At 37.6% G+C, this 25,319-nt stretch overlaps 3 protein-coding genes across 3 annotated transcripts; 2 read left to right on the forward strand and 1 right to left on the reverse strand.

Annotated features, from left to right (window-relative positions):
- Positions 1-975: 975 nt before the first annotated feature.
- On the reverse strand, positions 976-3,998 carry LOC130663178 (uncharacterized protein K02A2.6-like). The gene is made up of 8 exons (XM_057462296.1): positions 3,964-3,998; positions 3,496-3,909; positions 3,242-3,435; positions 2,942-3,137; positions 2,240-2,891; positions 1,829-2,131; positions 1,476-1,729; positions 976-1,264 (listed from the first exon to the last, which is right to left on the reverse strand). Exons 1-8 carry the CDS (start codon positions 3,996-3,998, stop codon positions 976-978), a joined length of 2,337 nt encoding a protein of 778 aa, XP_057318279.1.
- A 10,238-nt stretch (positions 3,999-14,236) lies between these two features.
- Positions 14,237-15,829, forward strand: LOC130663179 (uncharacterized). The gene has a single exon (XM_057462297.1). The coding sequence runs from the start codon at positions 14,237-14,239 to the stop codon at positions 15,827-15,829; it is 1,593 nt and encodes a 530-aa protein (XP_057318280.1).
- A 6,137-nt stretch (positions 15,830-21,966) lies between these two features.
- Positions 21,967-22,569, forward strand: LOC130663182 (uncharacterized). The gene has a single exon (XM_057462298.1). The coding sequence runs from the start codon at positions 21,967-21,969 to the stop codon at positions 22,567-22,569; it is 603 nt and encodes a 200-aa protein (XP_057318281.1).
- Positions 22,570-25,319: the final 2,750 nt, after the last annotated feature.

The raw sequence follows: 25,319 nt of genomic DNA on the forward strand, positions 1-25,319 counted from the left end.
ATGTATTTTTAAGGACATATTGCAGCCTAATACTCTATAATTCTCTAGAAGTTCCTTGACAATAGTCTTATTAACCCTCGTACATCCACCCACTTTGAGAATGCATCCACAATAGGGTGACCCCAAAAAAACCGACTATTTTCTATTTTCGAGCCTCTTATGAAAATTTGTTGGTTTACGATGTTTTAAGAAGCCTCTCTAAAAATCAGCTCGATAAAAAATTTTCAACAGGTCGCTCACGAATTTTGAAAATATCAAAAATGATCGAAATTCAGATTTTTTGTTTAAAATTTCTTCTTTCTCGTGGCAGCATGGTTTATATTTAAGCCCAGAATTTGAATATTAAAACCTCGCTCAAGAATTTTGAATGCTTCCGAGTGCTGTCTTTTGGACGGTTTCGAGCGACCCTTGAATATTAATAATAAAGCTTCTCGATTTTTTCAACATCAATGTACATCACAATGAATGAAAATATAACCCGAGAAATAGAAATAATAAGTTATTTAGATACTTTTTTATTTTTTAATTCCATTTTTAGGTTTTTTCGCTCATTCAAAACTTACCAAATTTTATTGTTTGAGACTGTCCTGTATAATTTTGGTTATGTAAAAGTTATATTGTAGTGAAATAACAATAATTAAGTTTTAAAAAATACAAAAACTAATTCAAAGTATTAATTACAAATTATCAGTTAATATTCAAAATTCTTGAGCACCGTTTAAATATTCAAATTTTTGGCTGAAGTTTTCAGCATAGTCATGATTTTACCAGTATAAACTATTGCTGCCACGAGAAAGAAAAAATTTAGAAATAAAAAATCCGAATTTCAATTATTTTTGATATTTTCAAAATTCATGAGCGACCTCTTGAAAATTATTTATCGAGCTGATTTTTGGAGAGGCTTCTTAAAACATTGTAAGCCACCAAATTTCATAAGGGACTCGAAAAAAAAATAGTCGGTTTTTTTGGGTCACCCTAATCCACAATAACCATAAAAATTTTACCCTCAATCGGACCGAAAAAATCAGCATGAATACGGTCATTAGGACCTTCAGGATACTTCCATACGTGTAGCATTGACCATGCTGGATCACTTGTGAATTCCTGACACCACTCACAAGCTTTACTCAGGTTCTCGATGTCTGTATCTATTTTCGGCCACCACACACATGATCTTGCTAACTCTTTCATTTTGACAATACCCAAATGGACTCCATGTATCTCAGACAACACTTCTTTCCGTAATGATTCTGGTATTACCACTCTATGGCCCCACATTAAACACCCTGATTCCACTGTCAATTCCCTCTCTCTATGCTTAAATATAAACCTCTGGACTCTACTTGCTGACATAATAGGTAATTCATTTTTTTCTCCAAAAAACAAAAATTAAAGGTTTATAGTCCGTTTCTAAAATAAATTTTTTACCAAATATGTACTGGTGAAACGCTTTTACCCCGAAAACTAAGGCTAACGCTTCTTTATCTAACTGAGAGTAATTATTTTCTGCTTTGGATAACGTGCGAGACGCAAATGCAATCGGCCTGCTTTGTTTATTATCACAAACTTGCAATAATACAGCTCCAATTCCCACTGGCGACGCATCACACATTATTTTTACTTGAAGCTTTGGATCATAGTGTGCCAAAATATCATGGGCCACTAATTTTTCTTTCACGAGCGTAAACGATCTCTTAGCTTCTTTAGACCACACCCACTTTCTATTATTCTTAAGCAATTCATATAAAGGTTTAACCACCGTCGAAAAATTATAAACAAATTTACTATAATAATTAATTAATCCCGAAAATGAACGCAATTCACTTACATTTGTTGGCTCTGGTATGTCGACAATCGCATTTATACGCTCTTTTCGAATTGACATCCCTTTATCACTCACCACATAGCCCCAAAATTCTACACTTTTTACTCCGAAAACACATTTATTAATTTTAGCGGTTAACCCACACGCTATTAATATTTCTAGAACTCTTTTTAATCTTAAATCATGTTCCTTCAATGTCCTCCCTAAAACAACTATATCGTCATAAAACACCACTACTCCTTCAATACTACCTAACAATTCTTCCATTTCTTTCATCGTAGCCGATGCTACCCCACACATAAACCTCTTTGGTACAAACAAACCTTTATGAGTATTAATTACTACGATTTTTCTTGATTTTTCTCCCAACTGCAGTTGTTAATAAGCTTGACGTAAATGCACTTTTGAATATACTTCGCCTTCTAGTTTAACAAACAAATCCTGCACCTGAGGAATTGGATGCTTTTTCACCTCCAATTGAGAATTTACTATAACTTTGTAGTCACCACAAATACGAATCTTTCCATCACTTTTCAAAATTAGAACAATTGGAGTAGCCCACTCCGAACTCTCAACCGCTTCCAACACTCCATCTGCTACTAAATTATCAATTTCTTCTCCTATTTTATCCTTTATTGCATACGGTAACGGCCTTGGCTGGCAATACACTGGTTTTGCCTTATCTTTCAACGTCAGTTCAAAAACCTTCCTTTCATACATCCCCAATTTATCACTTACAACATCCTTGAATTCTTTTACCAATTCTCCTATTGACGGATACTTTTTATTCATATAGTTGAAATTATGAGTTTTTGCCTTTCCTTCGAACAGTGATAAAGCATCAATCCAATCTATACCTAATATCGGATTGCTGATTCCTGGAAAAACAAAAAGTTCTAATTCACGTATGATGGTTCCCTTACTCACGTTCACTTTAATTACTCCTACTGGACACATCACATCCCCTTGGTATGACTTAAATCTTCTATCAGTTGGTATTATCTCTCCCAATTCCTTATTTTCTTCATAAAACTTCTGCGAAAAACTGATACCAACGATACTGTATCTACTTCAAATTTAATCATTTTTCCTTTTACACAAATATCCGTCGTAAACGACTCCGTACTAAGTATCAAATCCTCAACACAAAATAAATTCTCTAATTCCTTGTCTTTATCTTCAACATCATTCACATAATTATTTTGATCCCTCTGATCCTTTATAATTTTCTTATTCTTTCTCATACTTGTCATAGCCTTCTTATCCTCATTTTCCCAATTTTTCTTACGACATACCACTTCCAAATGTCCCACTGTGTTACACCCATTACATTTATAATTCTTAAATCTGTATGACTCTTAATATGATTATTCTTTCCACAACAATAACACTGTATATTATCCCTTATCGTTTTACTTCTACGATCTTGTATGTAATTAACATTGGTCAAATTTTTTTTAATTCCATTTATCTTCTTGACGTCTTTTGCCGCCGACTCCACTGCTGTTGCTATCTCAGCCGTTTTCTTAAATGTTGAATCTGCTTCACTCAATAACTTCTTTTTAATCGCATCACTCTTTAAACCCCACACAAACCGATCTCTTGACGTACTATCCAAATTATTACCAAAGTCACAATTTACGGCTAACCTCTTCAGGGACACCATCTACTCTTTGATACTTTCTTCCTCCAATTGTCTCTTCTCCTTAAAGTTGTACCTCTCTGTTATTATACTTGCTTTTGGTTCCAAATGCTCCTTCATGACCTCACTTAATTGCTCATACGTTTTATCTTTCACCTTTTCTGGGTCACATAAATTGCTTAACAAAGCATATGTTTCTGCTCCAATCATCGTCAAAAACAGAGGAACGATTTTATTTCGTTCAATGTCGTTCACCACGCAGAATAAATCAAATCTTTCTTTCCAATGAGACCAATTATCTTTACACGTAAATTCACTCAATGACCCTGCACTTCTCATTGAACCCTGTTGCTTTTGTTGTTCCTTGTCCTTACTTCTATTCAACTCTTCTGCTTCTCTTTCCCACCTGGCTACTTCCTCCTTTTGTTTTGCCAATTCTTGACTTTCTCGTGTAATTTGCTCACGTTGAATTTTTAACTGTTTCTCCTATTCTAACACTGCCAATTCTCTTTGCTTCAATTGTTCCGCCATCTTTTCTACTCGTTTTTTTTTTATTTTATTTTTCTAAATTTTTACCATTTACCTCGTCACCAATTGTTATAAACTATAATACAAGGAGGAAAAATGGCAATAATAATTAGAAAAGGGATAATTATTATCAATGTTATATAAACAACTTTATTCTCACAATCTTTTAATATTTAACTTTAGTTATTACTATTATTGGCGAATTACGAAAAAAAAAATATTTTTTTTTAGTTTTGTATTGATTTCTCGGAAACGACTTATACGATCAACTTCAAAATCTAATCAGGTCTATAACTTGATAAAACACGTCGATTGTAGCCCCAACCATCAAAATCTGCCAATTCGTTTGTGCGATATCGTGGGAGAAAGAAATTCTAAATAACAGTTTTCTGCAAATATCTTTAGAACAGCTGAACTAAACAATTCCAAAATCTGATCAGCTTTAGAATTTATTAAAACGCGTCGATTGCCACCTCCAACATCGAAATCGAGTCATTTGTCTAAGAGATATCGCGGGAGAAAGAAACAATGAAAAACAGTTTTTTGCGAATATCTTTGAAACAACTGAACTAAACAATTCCAAAATCTGATCAGTTTCAGAATTTATTGTGTCTAAGAAATGTCGTAGGAGAAAAAAATGCAAAAAAACGGTTTTTTCCAAATATCTTTGAAACGACTGAACCAATCGATTTTAAATTTAAATCAGCTCTAGATTTTAACAAAACGCCACGATCGCAACATTAAACGTTAGGATCGGTTGATTTGTTCAAAAGACATCGGCATCAAAATGTTGAAAACATCACATTTTACAATATTTTTTCTGGATAAATCATAATATAATGCACTAAAATATGTCTAAACTTACACTAACTCTTTGTCTTTATGGTATTTTTCGATCGTCATGTAATTTCATGCAACTCATTTTTTAGTTTGATTCATATTATTAACAAAAAATTTAAAAAACACAGTTTTTAATATTTTTCTCGAATATTTTATATATTATATTGCTCTGATCTGAGTCAAAACTTATTTAATTCTTTATTTTCATAACTGACATTGATTTCAACCTCAATTTATTTATTTTATTGAAAATAATCAGGACTAAAAATTTAAAAACCTCGTGCCCGGGATAAAATGATCAGACCTGACCATGCCTGTTCATGTATGATCAGGCCTGATCATACTTCTCCAGGTCTGTTCATGTCTGAAGCGTTGAATACTGTTACGGCGTAAAATGGCTGAAAAATATTTTACACGTCAAGTAATATTCATTTGGTTGAATAAAAAAGAGCTAGGTTTTCTTTGATCATCAAGACTACCAGTTGTTTCTCTCGCCAGAGCTCATAATGGGAGATTGATAAAAAAAAAGGGAATTAATATCTAATTAGGTCATGTAGATGATGCCACAATATGAGGCAATCGCCGGTACTCCGACCATTATTTCAGCAATAAAAAAAATATGAGCATCGGTTGGCCCTGCGGCCAGCCCCTAAACTTCCCGCTGTTTTCGAGCTCTTTGAGCTCGAAAATACCTTTGTTTCTCTATTCTTCTGAGCTTTTCAAGCTCAAAAGGGTTACGGTTTATGTTAAAGTTTAAAAATTTAGAATCCAAAATAACGAATGAATAAGCGTTTTTTATATATTTATTTACAATTATGTTCAATAATTAGCTCAAAAATAAGTATTTACGTGATACGTTGTATCTACATCGTGTAAGTATATCGTGATACCAGCGAACATGACGATTTTTGAACAATCACTTTCAATGACTTATATAAAGAAGAACATATTAGTTTTGAGTAATTATGTTTAGTAATAATGATGTTTTTCAATGGAAAAAGCAGACGTAGATTTTACATTTATTATTTCGTCAACAATATCTCTCATGTCTGTTAAGCCAGCATTGTCATTTGAGCAGAATCGCACAATTCTTATTTATTAATTTAGTGCTAATTTAGTGCCAATTTAATGCCGGTGTACGGAATTTAGTGCTATATTTGGATCTGAGAAAATTAGTACAATTCTAGCTTCTCTGCAAGCTAGCATTGTACCATGGAAAAGTACAAATTAACGCTGCATAGAAAATTGGCTCATAGCTGCGTAATTAGTGCTCATTAAGTGCTGTCGATCCAGCTTAAGATAATGCTTAAAAAAATTTTTTAAACATACTTAACATACCTAACAATGCTAGCTCGACGATAACCAAGCATAGAGTGGTCAGTATCGAAAGTTTTGAATCGCTGCGCACATTTTTGTCACAAAGAGAATTAAGTGCTCATTAAGTGCTGTCGATCCAGCTCAAGAGTATGCATTAAAAAAATTTTTAAACGTTTTTAAAGTGCATACGACGTTAGATTGACGATCACCGAGCATGGAGCGGGCGGAATCAAGAGATATAAATCGCTGCGCACATTTTTGTCGTAAAGAGAATTAAGTGCTCATAAGGTGCTGTCTATCCAGCTCGAGAGTATGCATTTGTTATATCCGGTTTGCCGTATGTTTAAAGGGGCCTCTTTGCCGCGCTCGCTGCAAAGTGCAGCGTTTACAATTTTAGGGATAGCAACTTCGGCCAACACTTTGTTGCACGTTGTCAACGATTCCTCCAATCAGGGAATTACACTTGACTGTATTCTAAATTCATCCAATTATATATTCTAAATTATTCCCTACAGAACCGCGAACCGAGGTGATAAAAACAACGAACACCAAGGTGTGGCAGCCTATGACGCTTGAGAAGTTAATGTATCTTCCTTGCTGGCCCGCGTGAGTTCTAAACCGTGTTACGTTTAGGCAACCCTCTTTTCTATTTTCTATTTCTTTTAAACCGATTAGTTCATATTCGTTAAATAAATATAAACAGTCAAGTTACTACAAAATCCCACGGGAAGATCGTCTCGATATTGCACTCGAGGAGGCGGGGCAAGTTGTTTGTTACCGAAAATTTCAATTCAAAATTGTCTTTCCAAAATTAAAATTTCTTTTCCAAAAATCACCACACGCACCGTGGGTGATTTTTATAATAATTGTTAAGTGATCAACAGCGATTCTCGTCCGAGTGAATTGCTGGAGTCGGGGATTCATACCGAACTCATATGAGCTAAAGACTCAACAAATTCAAAGTGTAAAACCTGTAAGTTTAAGTTCTAATAGTTAAGTGCAATCTTTAGAGATTTAAGTGAAAGAAAAGAACCTTAGTGTTAAGAACAATTTAACATCTGGTGAACTGAGTACGGCGAGCCCATAGGGAAATATTGCATAAACATTCATCATTGGGAAAAACCTGCATATTAGATTATTTCTAATATTAAGAACCGCATCCCTTCTTCTTAAACCAATGCATCTTTCGACCAGGGACCAACAGAAGCCGTACCCAGGAGTTTGCAGTTCAAAGGCTACAAAGACCAACTTACAAGTAAGCAGAAACAACGAAAGGTAGGTGAAGTTACCAAATTCTTTAATACATTGCAACCAAATTCTGCATCGAATACACAGAGAGGCCCCCACGGGGTTTATCGTTCGAGTTCTCACAATAAAAATGAAACCTAGAGCTAATCCTCTAGGAAAATCACCCTGTTTGCCCGGTGCCTCTCACTTGAGGTCCACGCGACCATGTCCAATAATTACTTATTATTAAATAATTAAATCCGGACATAAGACATTAAACAAATTTTTATACATATTTAACATACCTAACAATGCCAGCTCGACGATCACCAAGCATAGACTGGTCAGAATCAAAAGATTTGAATCGCTGCGCACATTTTTGTCGCAGAGAAAATTAAGTGCTCATTAAGTGCTGTCAATCCAGCTCACGAGCATGCATTACAAAAATTTTTAAACGTTTTTAATGTGCTTCCAATGCTAGATTGACGATCACCGAGCATGGAGCGGGCGGAATCAAGAGATTTAAATCGCTGTGCACATTGTTATCTTAAAGAGGATTAAGTGATCATTAAGTGCTGTCTATCCAGCTCGAGAGTATGCAGTAAAAAAATTTTTAAACGTTTTAAATGTAGATACAATGCTAGCTCGACGACCACCGAGCATGGAGTGGCCGGAATCAAGAGATTTAAATCGCTGCGCACATTTTTGTCGCAACAGAATCAAGTGCTGTCGATTCAGCTCAAGAGTATGCATTACAAAAATTGTCAATCATATTTGACATACCTAACAATGCTAGCTCGACGACATGGCATAGAGTGGTCAGTATCGAAAGTTTTGAATCGCTGCTGGTCGGTACAGCTGAATAGTCTTAATTAGAGAAAAAAATTTTATAGATTTACTATATCTTACAATGCTTGCTTGACGATTACTAAGCAGAAAACAGTTGGAATCGAGGGATTTGATTCACTGCCTACGTTTTGGTCAAAAATAGGATTAAGTTCTCATTTAGTGCTGTCGATACAGTTGAAGAGTGTACATTAAATAAGGTTTTAAAGACTTATTATACCTTACAATGCTAACTGGAGGACTACCAAGCACAAAGCAACTAGATTCGAGGGATTTGAGTCGCTGCGCAATTTGTCGCTGGAAGGGGAGTTAAGTGCTCATTACGTGCTGTCGATACAGCCGAAAAGTTTTCGTTGAATTATATTCTCATGTATTTAATATGCTTTTCAATTTTATTATAGTCACCAAGTGTTGCTGACTACAATGTTCCGCACTATTTTGTTCAAAAAGTGTTAAGTACTAATTACGTATTTCGTCGATCCAGCTAGAGGTTGATCACTAAATAAATTTTTTCCTTAAATCTTTTATACTCTTCAATGCTACCTTAATACTGAACCGTTAGATTACAGAGGTTTCAGTTATTAGGTACTCATATATCCCACTCAATATTTAATGCGTAACGTTATTGCTGACATAGCTGACGAACGTTTTAAAATAGTATATTGTCTAGTTAGAATATTAAGATAGCCTTTATGTGACAAAAACCTCATCATAATGCTTACCCAATCCTCATCCTTCTCTCGAGAAATCAATTGTTAATGCAATCCAGCAAGTTAATTCCTTTAACTCCATACTTGGATGATACAGGAATATTAAGGGTTGGTGGTCGACTTTAGCGATCTTCTTTGCCCTTAAATCAGTGTCATCCCATCCTTTTACCTGCACACCATCACATAACTCATCTTATTATACGCGATGAGCATACACGCCTCATGCACGCTGGTGCCCAAGCGACTTGATATTCCATTCGCCAAACTTATTGGCCGTTAGACGCACGAAACGCTATAAGAAAAATTATTCATAAGTGCTTGCCCTGTTTTCGTGCAAAACCTCGTTTAGCTGATCACGATCCCGGTCTCTTGCCTGAATATCGCGTCATAGCTGCGCGGCCTTTCCTTAAAGCCGGAGTAGATTATTGCGGTCCGTTAAATATAAAAGAAAGACGACTTCGTAACCGCAGAAAACTCAAGGTCTATGTGGCCATCTATATATGCATGTCAACCCAGGCTGTACACCTGAAACTGGTTTCCGATCTAACCACGGAAGCCTTTCTCGCAGCGCCAGTCTCAAGCGCCTGTTTTCTCGAAGGGGAAAGTCTCTTGAAATTTTTTCTGATAACGCAACGAATTTTGTAGGTGCTGACAGAGAATTACAATCATTATTCGAGTCAGCTGAGCACCAAACTCTCCTTAAGCAATATCTTGGTACTGAAGGGATTGCTTGGCATTTTATCCCTCCCAGATCTCCTCATTTTGGAGGGCTCTGGGAAGCCGCGGTCAAATCCTTTAAAAGACATTTAATTAGAACTGTTGGAGACCTTTTATTGACAAACGAGCAGTTAGAACCATATAGGACATTTCATGCCAAATCACCGAGGTTTCGGCCCGACCCCCTTCGATTTCGCTGAAAATTTTTTATCATTTTTTACCCTACCAAAGACATTTTCCTGAATTTTTTCAGATTTTTTTACCCAAACCAAAAAAAAGTTACGAATTTTTGAAAAAAAAAACGCTCTTTTTTCTTCAAATTGCTGTAACTTTGACACAAATTGACCTTTTGGCAATTTTTTTTTTGTAAAATTTTCTTTTTAATTGTAGTTTTCAGAAAAAAATACAAAAAATTTTTCGGAAGTCACGATATATAAAATATTTCAGTTTTTTCAATAAAACCGTAATTTTTTCGAAGTCGGAAACCATCGATTGTCAATTTTTTTGCCTCAAAAAAAACTTCAACCAAGACAGTATTCAACCCCGCCATTCCCATTTTGTGCCGACTTTCTTTTATATTTTTTCTTTTTGATTGAAATTAAAAAATTTCTAAATTTAGCTTATTTTTTATGACTTTGCGCTGAAGTTTCTTTGGATTGTTTTTAAAAGCTCAGAAGTTGAATAAAATTGGACAATAACAGCCGTAAAGTGTATTAGGGGCAAGAATTGATTTTTTCGGAAAAAAGTTCCCAATTTTTAAATACAGTGAAACCTAAACCTACAATTAACCTTCTCACTAAGACAATTCATAGATAAATTCAGAAAAATATCGATAGCCCGAACTGAGAATCGAACCTAGACCATGTCGGTATCGCGCCGAGTGCTCTACCAGTTGAGATATCCGGTACTATACTATATTCCGTTCAATTTGATCTAAAATTGTCTATAAGGCTATCGATATTTTTCTCAGTTTATCTATAAATTGTCTTATTGAGAAGGTTAATTGTAGGTTTAGGTTTCACTGTATTTAAAAATTGGGAATTTTCTTCCGAAAAAATCAATCCTTGCCTCTGATACACTTTACAGTTGTTTTGGTCCAATTTTATTCAACTTCTGAGCTTTTAAAAACAATCCAAAGAAACTTCAGCGCAAAGTCATAAAAAATAAGCTAAATTTAGAAATTTTTTAATTTCAATCAAAAATAAAAAAATATAAAAGAAAGTCGGCACAAAATGGGAATGGCGGGGTTGAATACTGTCTTGGTTGAAGTTTTTTTTGAGGCAAAAAAATTGACAATCGATGGTTTCCGACTTCGAAAAAATTACGGTTTTATTGGGTTCGGGTAAAAAGATCTGAAAAAATTCAGAAAAATGTCTTTGGTAGGGTAGAAAATGATAAAAAATTTTCAGCGAAATCGAAGGGGGTCGGGCCGAAACCTCGGTGATTTGGCATGGAATGCCCCATATATAATCGAAATAGAAGCGATATTAAACACTCGTCCTTTGTAACTATGTCCTCTGATCCTAATGACCGTTGACCCCTGACCGCTGGTCACTTCCTAACTGGTGGTCCATTGACTAGCTATCCGGGATCGACTTCTCCAGTACTCCATCCAATCGCCTGTCTGCCTGGCAGCAAGCACAAAAGTTGAAGCAGCATTTTTGGGAACGTTGGCATAAAGAGTATCTGAACAACGTAATCAGTTTACATCACCGATCTGGGAACAACATTCGACTGCAGGTGGGAATGTTGGTGATGATCCTCGAGGACAACCTACCACCCCTGGCCTGGTCCATAGGCAGAATCACTGCTGTTTATCCAGGAGAAGATGGCATAGTACGCGTGGTAACTCTGAAGACTAAGAATGGCGAGTACAAGCGTTGTACTAAAAAACTATGCCCTTTGCCTCTGGAGTAAAATGTCCACCCTATCTTATTGAACTAGGATCGTTCAAGGGCGGTGGCATGTTTAGTTGTCTGCATTTTTTAAATCAAAATTTAAATAATAAAATTTTTAATATTTAATTATCAAATAGTTCTATACAAAATAATTGTAATTTTAGTATGAATCATGTCTTGTAAAAATACTTAATTCTATTGTTTGCCTATTCTATATTTTTATGAAATAAGCCTGGTAGCTGCACATTTTTTCTTATTCATTTTTTTTAAGCTCGTAGTCTTATAATGTTTTCCCAATACTTTATTTTATAAATGTTTTTAAGATGACCCCTGGAACAATAACTTGGTTTTCCCAATCTTTTCAAAGTAAGCTACCATGTACACCTAAAATTTATTTTCAAACATTTCTTTACTGCTTTCATAGAAATATTTTTATATATTTGTCAAACATGCCATTGTCCATTAAGTTAAATATTTTTTGCCTAGTTTTAATCTTTTAAAAGTAAAAATTGTAATCCTTCATGTTTATGACTTTGCGACTTTTCTCAGGTACCTCTATCTCCCGGTCCCAAAATCTCACTCCTACGTCACGTCTAACTGAGTCCTGCCCTTCTTGGGAGGTCACTAGTCCCTACTTCCCTAATTATTCTCCAATTACTTTCCTCCATTTCCTTCAATTTAGTCTACTACTAAAATTTCCATCCCCTCCCGGCTTGTTTGTCCAACTAAGTAATTTTTTGCAGTCTATCTCATAAGTTAGTGTTAAGTACAATAATGTTGAAGCAACCACGCTTCAGTCTCTTGTTCATCTCTTTAAATAAATACTTGTCTTAGCATTCAATACAGCGTCTTGCTACAATTACTTAGTGCATGAACACTATACGTTATATATTATTATAGTTATAAATAATATATAATTTTTTTTCAATATCTCTCGTAACAAAATAGTTACGGGGCTAAACCTTAAAGGTCCTTCGAGCTGGATTAGTTAAAATTGATTAACTTTCCAGTGGCATCTTCTATTTTTTGTGTTATAATTACGTTGCAATTGCGCAACTTTATTAATATCGAGTCAGTGCGTGTTCAAGAAGATTTAAGTGCAATCAGAGTTTACAGTATCAAGCATCGACCGGTGAACCTATCTCCATCGTCTGTTCCTGTTCAACAACTGTTATCCAGTGGAAACGACGTCGGCTGTTCCTGTTCAACTTCTAGTATTTAGAGTCTGCAGTGCTTTTTCATCAAGTTTTGTAATCATCATCCAGTTGATAAAGTAAGTTAATTGACTTCCTATTTCCTTACACTTCTTAATTATATTATTCCATTCCTTGAATATTTTTGGTTATTGCCTTTATTTTGATTTTTCCGCGTTTTATTATCATTATTATATTAAATTCACTATCTCACTATGACGGAAGCTCTTATTAAATCATTGGCCAACAAACGGACTGATGCCAAGAGATCTTTAACTGCTTATTCTAATTTTTTGGCTAAATTTGGACCAGAAAGTGATGTCTCGGTTCTCGAAAAAAGGTTTCGCGAAATAGAGGAAGTGTGCAATAAATTCCTCGGGTTTCAAGAAGATCTTGAAGGCTTGCAGGATGAATCTGATGAGTTTTTTGCACATCGTATTGAATTTGATGAAATGTATTTTAATGAATATGGTATCGCTACTAAACTTTTGGTGCAGTATTCAAAAAATTTCGCCACGCCTGCAGCTCCTTCACAAGATTCGTCTCAAAATATCGCGCCACAGCAAGAAAATCTCAATGCTCACGATACGGAAGCAATACCAGTAACTTAACGCTTCCAATTAATAATGAGGTGCTCGACCCGCCTGCAGCGATCTCAACAAGCCAGGAGCAAGTTTTTCCTAGGCAACCCGACCCTGGTCAGCAAATTGGAGTTTCTCATGATTTGAGTCCTCGCAATCAACCGCAGTTAATGCCTCAAGCTGCGCAAAGCTTCTCGTATGATCCTTATGCTAATACTGCATCCGGATTGCCGACTATTTCGTTGCCAACTTTCAAGAGGACTTATGACACTTGGTTGGGTTTCCATGATTTGTTTAATTCTCTTGTTCATAAGGATTTAAATATCCCACCTGTTCGTAAGCTGTTTTATTCAAAAGGTTGTTTGAAAGGTGAAGCAGCTGAGATAATTGAGGCCATTGAGGCTTCTGATGAAAATTACGAAGTGGCTTGGGAACTTTTAAAAGGAAGATATGATGATCGTAATTACATACGGGATTGTCATATTATAGCCATTAGAGATATGCCTTCTTTATCTAAGGAATTATCAGTGCGATCTTTCCTGGATAGCTTACAGAAGCACTTACGTGCTCTCAAGGCTTTGAAGGAGCCCATAGCTTCATGGGACTCCATCTTAATCGTTATTCTTCGTGAAAAACTTAACTTTTCCGCCCGTGAACGGAGAGAGGATGTCAGTACTGGTGCAGGTCGCTCTACTATTAAAAATTTTATAGAGTTTCTTAAGCGACGCGCTCAATTAGAAGGTGTTAGAGCGCAGACTTCAGCTTCAAAACCTGTAAAAGAAAAGCAGAGTTCTCGTAGGGCAAATATCATTAAAAAACCACTCTGAGGCGGTATTGCAAAAAGTACAATTGGGTTGGACTGTTGCCGGTGAGCTCAATCAATTTCCTCAGGTTACAAGTGTATCTTGTCATATGGCTGTTCAGTCAGGCCCTCCAGACGTAAATTTAACTCGTTTTTGGGAGCTTGAGGAACTTTCCGCCGCCAAAAAGTATAATCTTATTGAAAGATATAGCTCATTCAGCAAGCTACAGAGAGTTGTTGCATACATAATGCGTTTGATTTACAACGCCATATCTAATAAGCAGCGCAAATTGGGTCCATTAAGCACCGATGAACTTTCGCAATCTCATAATTTAATTATTAAAATGGTCCAATTATCATCATTTAAAAAAGATATCGAATTAATAAGTAGAGGTGAACAGCTTCCTGCTACTAGTAAATTAATTCCATTGAACCCAATTTTGGATGACTGTGGTATCCTGCGTGTTGGATGCAGGATCGCACATGCTTCTATAGCCTCGGACCAGCGCCATCCTATTTTATTGCCGAGCCAGCATCATATTACAAGGATAATTATACGAGCAGAACACATAAGGCTTAAGCATGCGGGAATACAGTCGACCCTATATTCTGTACGCCAGGTATATTGGCCTTTGAACGGCCGGAGTACCACGAGGAGCGTAATTCACAAATCTGTGCCCTGTTATCGTGCTAAGCCACGTCTTTTAGATCATCGTATGGGAATTCTACCTGCTCAACGTAAGACCTCTTCGAGGCCCTTCCTTCGCGTTGGTGTGGACTATTGTGGTCCCTTTTATATTAAAGAGAAACGTCATCGAAACCGCGGTCTCATAAAGGTTTATGTAGCGGTATATATATGCATGTGCACAAAAGCTGTGCACTTAGAACTCGTCAGCGACCTCACAACGGAGGCTTTTATTGCAAGCTTGAAGCGCCTTTTTGCGAGAAGAGGAAAATCCGTAGGAATTCACTCCGACGTTGCCAATAATTTTGTTGGAGCTAAAAACGAGCTAACAGAGCTCTATAATATGTTCAATTCTGAAGCACATTGGAACGCTATATTCAATTTCTGTAATGAAGAGAAAATCTCTTGGCATTTTATTCCTCCCAGGTCTCCTCATTTTAGAGGGATTTGGGAGGCTGCAGTCAAATCATTTAAACATCACCTCGTCCGTACCGTAGGTGATGTCTTGCTTACTTTTCAGCAATTAGAGACATATATTATTGAAATAGAGGCAATACTTAATTCTCGACCCATATCTCCTATGTCCTCTGATCCCAACGATCTTCTCCCATTGTCTCCTACCCATTTCCTTATTGGTAGCCCATTGACTTCTTTTCCAGAGATTGACCTTTCGGAAACACCAGCTAATCGTTTGTCAGCCTGGCAGCATGCTCAGCAGCTTGAGCAGCACGTCTGGACACGCTGGCATAAGGAGTATCTGCAGCAACTTATCAAATTCAGCGGATCTCGTTCACAACCTCCTAATCTCAAGGTCGGATCATTAGTTCTCATTTTTGAGGAGAATTTGCCTCCTTCAAAATGGGCTCTAGGACGCATCGTCACCGTACATCCGGGCCAGGATGCAATTGTAAGAGTAGTAACACTCAAAACCAAAACCGGCGAATACCAGCGATGTGTCAAGAAGCTCTGCCCTCTTCCCATAGATGGAGAAGATGATGACTTCACCCCATTTGATTGAACCAGACCGTTTAAGGGGGGCGGCATGTTCAGTCGCGCAATTATAATTTTATATTTTTTAATTTAAATATTTTTTATTATATTTAAAAATAATTATTTTGTCTAGACTTTAGATTTTGAATTGATCTGTTTCTAATGCATTTTTTAAATGAACACTTAAATTTCATTTTTTACTTGAGTTTAAAGCTGCTTATTTGTTCATTGCAGTCTTAGGCTTAAAAATTATAGTAAGTTGTCGCCAAAAAACTGGATTTTCCCAGTCATCAAAGTATTATATTTTAGAAAACATTCAAATATTTATAGCAGAACAGATGGGTATTCCCGGTCATCCTCTTATAGTCATAAAGTGTACATTTAGACATTTTTGTAATCTCTTAGCAATATTCTGGGTTTATTTCCTTTGTTGTAGTCTGCAAATTATTATAAAATTCAGTAGACGTACTTATAAGTTTGGTAAACATTGCTATTAGGGTCCAGACATGCCGTTACCTCAATTATCCTCAGGTATGCTCTTGGACCCAATGACGTCAAACCTTGCACCTGGCCTCTCTCGCCGCCTACACCTTCCCAAAAACTGTCCCTTGTTAATTACTCCTCCTTCTGGTCACCTGACCTACTTGCCATTCGTTGACAACTTTTCCTACTTCCTATTTCCCCATTCCCACTACTAAATGTTGTAATGACCCACGCCCTGGGTCAAGTTATCTCAAAATATTGTAAACTATTGCAAGTTCAGTTACTCTTGGAAGTATCACAGCGCACAGTCGCATAAATAAAAATACTAGTTCATTTATATCTTGAATATATTTTTTGGTGCAAAACTTATCCCAAGTCTTGCACGTAACAACAATCACTTACAGTAAACCAACCGCGAGTCTAAACATTGGTCTTTCGAGCCGGATTAGTTAAAATTATTTAACTTTCTAGTGCCATTTTCTATTTTTTGTGTTATAATTACCAATGTTTTGCCCCGTAACTATTTTGATACGAGAGATATTGAAAAAGAATTATATATTATTTATAACTATAATAATATATAACGTATAGTGTTCATGCACTAAGTAATTGTAGCAAGACGCTGTATTGAATGCTAAGACAAGTATTTATTTAAAGAGATGAACAAGAGACTGAAGCGTGGTTGCTTCAACATTATTGTACTTAACACTAACTTATGAGATAGATTGCAAAAAATTACTTAGTTGGACAAACAAGCCGGGAGGGGATGGAAATTTTAGTAGTAGACTAAATTGAAGGAAATGGAGGAAAGTAATTGGAGAATAATTAGGGAAGTAGGGACTAGTGACCTCCCAAGAAGGGCAGGACTCAGTTAGACGTGACGTAGGAGTGAGATTTTAGGACCGGGAGATAGAGGTACCTGAGAAAAGTCGCAAAGTCATAAACATGAAGGATTACAATTTTTACTTTTAAAAGATTAAAACTAGGCAAAAAATATTTAACTTAATGGACAATGGCATGTTTGACAAATATATAAAAATATTTCTATGAAAGCAGTAAAGAAATGTTTGAAAATAAATTTTAGGTGTACATGGTAGCTTACTTTGAAAAGATTGGGAAAACCAAGTTATTGTTCCAGGGGTCATCTTAAAAACATTTATAAAATAAAGTATTGGGAAAACATTATAAGACTAAGAGCTTAAAAAAAATGAATAAGAAAAAATGTGCAGCTACCAGGCTTATTTCATAAAAATATAGAATAGGCAAACAATAGAATTAAGTATTTTTACAAGACATGATTCATACTAAAATTACAATCATTTTGTATAGAACTATTTGATAATCAAATATTAAAAATTTTATTATTTAAATTTTGATTTAAAAAATGCAGACAACTAACCATGCCGCCGTCCTTGAACGATCCTAGTTCAATGAGATAGGGTGGACATTTTACTCCAGAGGCAAAGGGCATAGTTTTTTAGTACAACGCTAGTACTCGCCATTCTTAGTCTTCAGAGTTACCACGCGTACTATGCCATCTTCTCCTAGATGAACAGCAGTGATTCTGCCTATGGACCAGGCCAGGGGTGGTAGGTTGTCCTCGAGGATCATCACCAACATTCCCACCTGCAGTTGAATGTTGTTTCCAGATCGGTGATGTGAACTGTTGAGGGGCAAGGTTTACAGTGCTAGTATGTTCCAGAAGTTACCAGAATGTATTAGCTATACTAATGACCATTGCCAATCTATGTATAGTGGTTTGTTCTTACTAGTACACCATCCTAAACGGACGTGTATCTTGTATCTATATATATTGTTATATACCTGTAATATACTTAACGTAATAACCACGAATACTAATATCTTATTTATTAATAACCTGCCCGTCCTTATCATCAGGTTATGGGTCCAGATAACGTGGGTATCCCATCGTTAAGATTAAAGTGGTTGTTAATTAAATAAAGTAATTAATTAGTAGCACGTGAAAAACGCGCGAAAAGCATCAAGAAGTTTTGATAGCGTGCAGCGGCGTGGAGTTCGTCATTGTGAGACACTAGGCATAAGAGCTCGAACAATTTCGGCGGGAAAACCGTTGTGTGCTGTGACTAGCGTAAAAGTTGATAGTGTCGATTTGTGGTTCTTTAGTGATCAGTAAAAAATGGCTTTTTCAATTAAAATAGATCCCCTTACTAGAGAGAATTACCAGTCGTGGAAAACACAGATGAAGGGTATTCTAATGAGTCATGAAACGTGGGAATATGTTGTTGGTGAAAAAACCAAACCCAGACCAGGAACAGAAGATATCGCAGCGTGGGTCAAAAAGGACAGAAAGGCGATGGCGGATCTTTTGATAGCATTGGGGACAGACAAGGCAGCAGCATACGATGACTTGGAGACGTCGAAGGAAATCTGGGATAAGATCAAGGCGACGTACGAATCTGGGGGACCGGCGCGAAAAGCTTACCTTCTGAAAAAGCTAACTTTGTTAAAGATGACAGAGGAAGATGATGTGAGGAAACACATCACCGAGTTCACAGAGACAGTGAAAAGACTGCGAGAGGTCAAGCTGGAGATAGCCAATGAGATGTTGGTGATCCTGTTGTTAAACAGCTTACCAGAAAGTTACACAGTGTTCCAGACATCGATAGAAACACAGAAGGAGTTACCATCACTGGACGAACTCTGGGTCAAAATTCTTGAATACCAGGAGGGACATGCAGAACAACATGTCGAGCCAGCACAAAGAGCAATGTATTCGAGGTAAAATCAGAGGAGACAACGTGGACAAAATGGCGGAAAGCCAAAGGTGTCGAGTTCTCGGGACGAGAATTTTCGGCGGGAAGTCGAATGTTTCAAGTGTCATAAGAGAGGGCACATCGCAAAGAACTGCCCAGAAAGAAACAGAAGAGAATACAGTAGTGCGAGAAATGTAAATGAGTCATCGTTAAGTACCAGTGAACAAGCTATGGACAGTAGTAGTGGTAATGCGTGTTGGTGTATAGACAGTGGGTGCGACCAGTCATTTGTGTAACAGTAGGAATAAGTTTAGTGAGTTTAAGCCTAAACATGCAGCGTTGAGCCTGGCAACTGATAAAAACACTAAAATATTGGGAACGGGAAACGTTTCGGTGAAAGTGTCGACGGGTAAAAGACAATTGGACATCGGGTTTAAGAACATATCATATGTATCAGATTTGAGAACCAATCTATTCTCGGTGGCACGGGCTATAGACTTTGGACATACAGTGACCTTCAGGAAAACTGAAGTGGTAGTGGTAAATAAAAATAATGATGTGATTATGCGCGCGCAGAGACACGGGAACCTGTACTTTATAAAAGACATCAAAGACAGTGTTAACAGTGCCGTAACTAGTGAAAAACTAGGGATAGATAAGCGGCATGAAAAGTTGGGGCATGTAAATGAGCGAGACCTGAAGCTCATTGCCAAAAATAAATTGGTGTATGGCTTGGAAATAAGCGATAGTGAAAAATTATCAGAGTGCAAGTATGCATACAAGGAAAACAGACCAGATTACCTTTTCCCAAGACCAGTGAACAAAGAACTCAGAAGTTATTAGAAATAGTGCATTCAGATGTATTTGGACCAATGCGACACACATCTAACTCAGGGAAAAGATATTTCGTCACCTTCATTGATGGCAAGTCAAGATGGTGTCAGATATACTTAATGAAAAATAAATCTGAAGTCGTGGAGAAGTTCAAAGAATACAAGAGCGAGGTGGAAAACCAGACCGGGGAAAGGATAAAGGCTCTACAATCAGACGACGGAACGGAATATTGTAACGGGGAATTCAACGAATATCTACGGAAAAATTGAATTCGGAAAAGATTGACGGTACCTCACACGCCCCAACAGAACGGCATTGCGGAGAGAAAAAACAAAACACTGATAGAGATGGTACGATGTATGATGCGGCAGGCAGGGGCACCCCCTCACCTGTGGGCCGAGGCGTTAAGCAACGCAAACTATACCAGAAATAGATGTCCGACCAGTGCGTTAAACGGAGAAATACCGTATTGTGTGTGGTGGGGAAAACCCCTTCCAGTAAAACACATGCAAGTGTTTGGAACAAAGGCTTTCGTCTTGGATAAGACGCAAAAACGCGGGAAACTAGACTCCAGATCAGTACCAGGGGTATTTATAGGATATGAACTTGCCTCGAAGGCATATCGTGTCTATTTTCCACAAGATAGATCAGTGAAAACTACACGGGATGTGAAGTTTGTCGATCAGATTAGTTTTGAGGGCGAATATAAGGAAATATTTAAAAACGAGAGAAACACTGAGGTAATAGAGGAGCATTGCGAAGAGGAGTGTGATGAGCAGTGTGAAGAACTCGAGATGCCGAGCGAAGAGCCAGAGAAGCCCGAACCAGAAACGAAACTAGAGAGACCCCAGAGAAAGAGAGGTGCTACAAAGTCTTGGGAAGGCGTAGAGTTACCCAGCAAGAGAGGCCGGGGACGACCGATGTACATTCGGACAGGATCGGTAGGAAGACCGAAGAAAGTATACGTCACAGTACCAGACGAACAGAGTGGAGATGACCACGAAGCTGCTACCGAAGGAGAGAATGAAGGAATAGAAGATGATGCGATGGAAGAAGATGTTTTCGCATATCTGACAGTGACGGAAAATCTGACTACATGGAAACAAGCGAGCAAGACAGAAAATGCGGACTCGTGGAAGATAGCATTAGAAGAAGAGATGCTAGCTCAAATAAAGAACAAGACATGGGAAATCGAAAGGAGAGCCAGAAACAGAAAGGTAATCGGAAGTCACTACGTAGTTTGCACTAAATCTGATGGCAAAAGAAAGGTCAGATTATTAGCAAAAGGGTGTTCTCAGAGGCCAGGAGAAGATTTCACCGAGACATTTTCACCAGTAGTGAAGTCAACGTCAGTGAGGATCATGGCAGTGATAGCAGCGGAATTCAACTTGAAAATTCACCAGATGGATATAGTTACCGCGTATTTAAACGGTGAATTGCGCGAAAGTGTATACATGGAAGTGCCCGAGTGTATGCATGAGATTATCGAAAAAATAAGTGCGGGTGAGCCCATCGGTTTAGGCGGAAAGATAATACGCGACGGGAAAATAATAGAAACCGTAAAGCGCTGGAGAGAGGGCTTGAAAGCGGGGAGTGACAGTGTATGTGCTCTGAAAAAGTCGTTGTATGGGTTGCGCCAAGCCGGGGTTGAGTGGCATCGAAAATTAGTAGATATAATTAATGTATTAGGTTTTAATGCAGTGCCACACGACAAATATCTGTTTGTGAACCGGAAAGGTGACAGTATGATGTATATAGCAATATACGTAGACGATATCTTATTAGCTAGTGACGACGAGGCCTGGATAGGTGAAATAAAGAAAGCGTTGTCAAAGTCATTCGAAACTAAAGATCTCGGACTAGTTAAAAGTTGTATAGGTATCGAGTTTGAGCGGGACGAAAAGTCACGTGTGTTCTTGAGACAGAGACAGTATGCCAGGGCCATACTTAAACGTTTTGGGATGGATTAGTGTAAGCCGATAGACACACCCGTCGAGGCTAAAAGTAATTTAGTAAAACCAGAACGTGTGAGTGAATCGGAAATGAATAAGTATCCGTACCAGAGTTTAATCGGAGCGTTGTTGTATCTTGCGATAACTACAGGCCAGATATAATGTACGCGGTGAATTATTTAAGTCAATTCAATACCAACTACAATGTCGAGCATTGGAAAGCCGCGAAAAGGGTTTTGAGGTATTTGAAGGGTACGTTAGATTACGGGTTGAGATTTGAGCAAACCGGGCTAGCTCTATTTGCCGTTGTAGATGCTAACTGGGGAGGGGACTCAACGGACCGTAAGTCGTATACGGGGTATGGATTCATTCTGGCGGGATCTGTAATTAGTTGTGAAGCGCGTAAACAAAAAACGGTGGCACTCTCAAGTACAGAGGCAGAGTATATGGCGGTAGCGGAGGCTACTAAAGAGGCCCTATACTTGAAAGGCCTGTTAGTAAGTTTAGGTATACAGGAAGAATCAGAGACTGTCACGATACTGAATGATAATCAGAGCGCAATCAGTATGATCAAGAACGATGTATATCACCAGCGTACTAAACATATCGATGTAAGACATCATTTTGTAAGAAATAAGTATGCGTGCGGTGTGATAGATGTAAAATATCTGTGTACAGAAAGAATGCCAGCAGATATGTTTACAAAAGGTTTGAGTGGTATTAAACACAGAAAATGTGTGAGCAATATAGGTATTGTAAATTAGTGTGTGTGAGCTTGGATTAGTATGCACGTACTATATAACTTAAGAGAGGGTGTTGAGGGGCAAGGTTCATAGTGTTAGTATGTTCCAGAAGTTACCAGAATGTATTAGCTATACTAATGACCATTGCCAATCTATGTATAGTGGTTTGTTCTTACCAGTACACCATCCTAAACGGACGTGTATCTTGTATCTATATATATTATTATATACCTGTAATATACTTAACGTAATAACCACGAATACCAATATCTTATTTATAAATAACCTGCCCGTCCTTATCATCATGAACTGATTACGTTGTTCAGATAGTCTTTATGCCAACGTTTCCAAAAATGCTGCTTCAACTTTTGTGCTTACTGCCAGGCAGACAGGCGATTGGATGGAGTGCTGGAGAAGTCGATCTCCGGATAGCTAGTCAATGGACTACCAGTTAGGAAGTGACCAGCGGTCAGGGGTAAAAAGTCATTAGTATCAGAGGACATAGGTGACAAAGGACGAGAGTTTAATATCGCTTTTATTTCGATTATATATGTTTCTAACTGCTCGTTTGTCAATAAAGTGTCTCCAACAGTTCTAATTAAATGTCTTTTAAAGGATTTGACCGCGGCTTCCCAGAGCCCTCCAAAATGAGGAGATCTGGGAGGGATAAAATGCCAAGCAATCCCTTCAGTACCAAGATATTGCTTAAGGAGAGTTTGGTGCTCAGCTGACTCGAATAATGATTGTAATTCTCTGTCAGCACCTACAAAATTCGTTGCGTTATCAGAAAAAATTTCAAGAGACTTTCCCCTTCGAGAAAACAGGCGCTTGAGACTGGCGCTGCGAGAAAGGCTTCCGTGGTTAGATCGGAAACCAGTTTCAGGTGTACAGCCTGGGTTGACATGCATATATAGATGGCCACATAGACCTTGAGTTTTCTGCGGTTACGAAGTCGTCTTTCTTTTATATTTAACGGACCGCAATAATCTACTCCGGCTTTAAGGAAAGGCCGCGCAGCTATGACGCGATATTCAGGCAAGAGACCGGGATCGTGATCAGCTAAACGAGGTTTTGCACGAAAACAGGGCAAGCACTTATGAATAATTTTTCTTATAGCGTTTCGTGCGTCTAACGGCCAATAAGTTTGGCGAATGGAATATCAAGTCGCTTGGGCACCAGCGTGCATGAGGCGTGTATGCTCATCGCGTATAATAAGATGAGTTATGTGATGGTGTGCAGGTAAAAGGATGGGATGACACTGATCTAAGGGCAAAGAAGATCGCTAAAGTCGACCACCAACCCTTAATATTCCTGTATCATCCAAGTATGGAGTTAAAGGAATTAACTTGCTGGATTCGGGCAAAGATTCATTTCTTTTCAAACAATTGATTTCTCGAGAGAAGGATGAGGATTGGGTAAGCATTATGATGAGGTTGTGGGCAGTAGAAATCTCCGAAGAACTCAAAGGGCCTGAACGGCTCCGATTATTGTGCCTTGTGTTGAACGTGAATCGCAATAAGTAAGACACCACCCTCTGCAATTTACGAAGGGAGCTATAACGTTTCAGCAATGGGAATCCTTGTATTTTGAGACTTAAGCGATTACTCAAATTGTTTAGCTCAGGTTTGAGTTCAGGTATCGTAATTTCCTGAGTGAATTTTAAATCAATCAAATATAAATTTTAAATTTTAAAGCCGATGGTTTGTTGTCATTTGCTGGGTGCACCGTGTCCCTAAGCAGCCGCAGACATCGCTTCGCAGATTGTCATTAATCGCGTTAATCAGGCAATTGTTGAATAAAATGTAGTGCATAGTACGACACTCAGACAGTCTTTATCCGGCAAGCGCAATGATTTCAGCACACGTCTCCGGGAAACGTATACGGGCCTTCGGACCGTGTATGTAACCTTACGACTCGTGCTGAAAACATTGCCTTTGTCACATGAAGGCTACCTTAGTTTCCTCACTAGACAATATACTATTTTAAAACGTTTTTCAGCTATGTCAGCAATAACGTTACGCATTGAATATTGAGTGGGATTTATGAGTACCTAATAACTGAAACCTTGGTAATCTAACGATTCAGTATTAAGGTAGCATTGAAGAGTATAAAAGATATAAGGAAAAAATTCATTTAATAATCTACCTCTTGCTGCATCGACGAAATACGTAATTAGTACTTAACACATTTTGAAAAAAATAGTGCGGAACATTGTAGTCAGCAACACTTGGTAACTGTATAATAGAATTGAAAAGCATATTAAATACATGAGAATATAATTCAACGAAAACTTTTCGGCTGTATCGACAGCACGTAATGAGCATTTAACTCCCCTTACAGCGACAAATTGCGCAGCGACTCAAATCCCTCGAATCTAGTTGCTTTGCGCTTGGTAGTCCTCCAGTTAGCGTTGTAAAGAATAATAAGTCTATAAAACTTTATTTGATGTACACGCTTTAGCTGTATCGACAGTACTTGATGAGCGCTTAGTTCTATTTGCGACCAAAAAGTACACAGCGATTTTCATCCCTTGATTCTATCTACTTTTTACTTAGAAATCGTGGAGCTAGCATTGTAAGGTATAATAAGTCTTTAAAACTTTATTTAATGTACACTCTTCAACTGTATCGACAGCAGTAAATGAGAACTTAATCCTATTTTCGACCAAAACGTAGGCAGTGAATCAAATCCTTCGATTTCAACTGTTTTCAGCTTAGTAATCGTCAAGCAAGCATTGTAAGATATAATAAATCTATAAATTGTTTTTTCTT

Source organism: Microplitis mediator, chromosome 2, assembly GCF_029852145.1.
Source record: "Microplitis mediator isolate UGA2020A chromosome 2, iyMicMedi2.1, whole genome shotgun sequence".
NCBI lineage: Eukaryota > Metazoa > Arthropoda > Insecta > Hymenoptera > Braconidae > Microplitis > Microplitis mediator.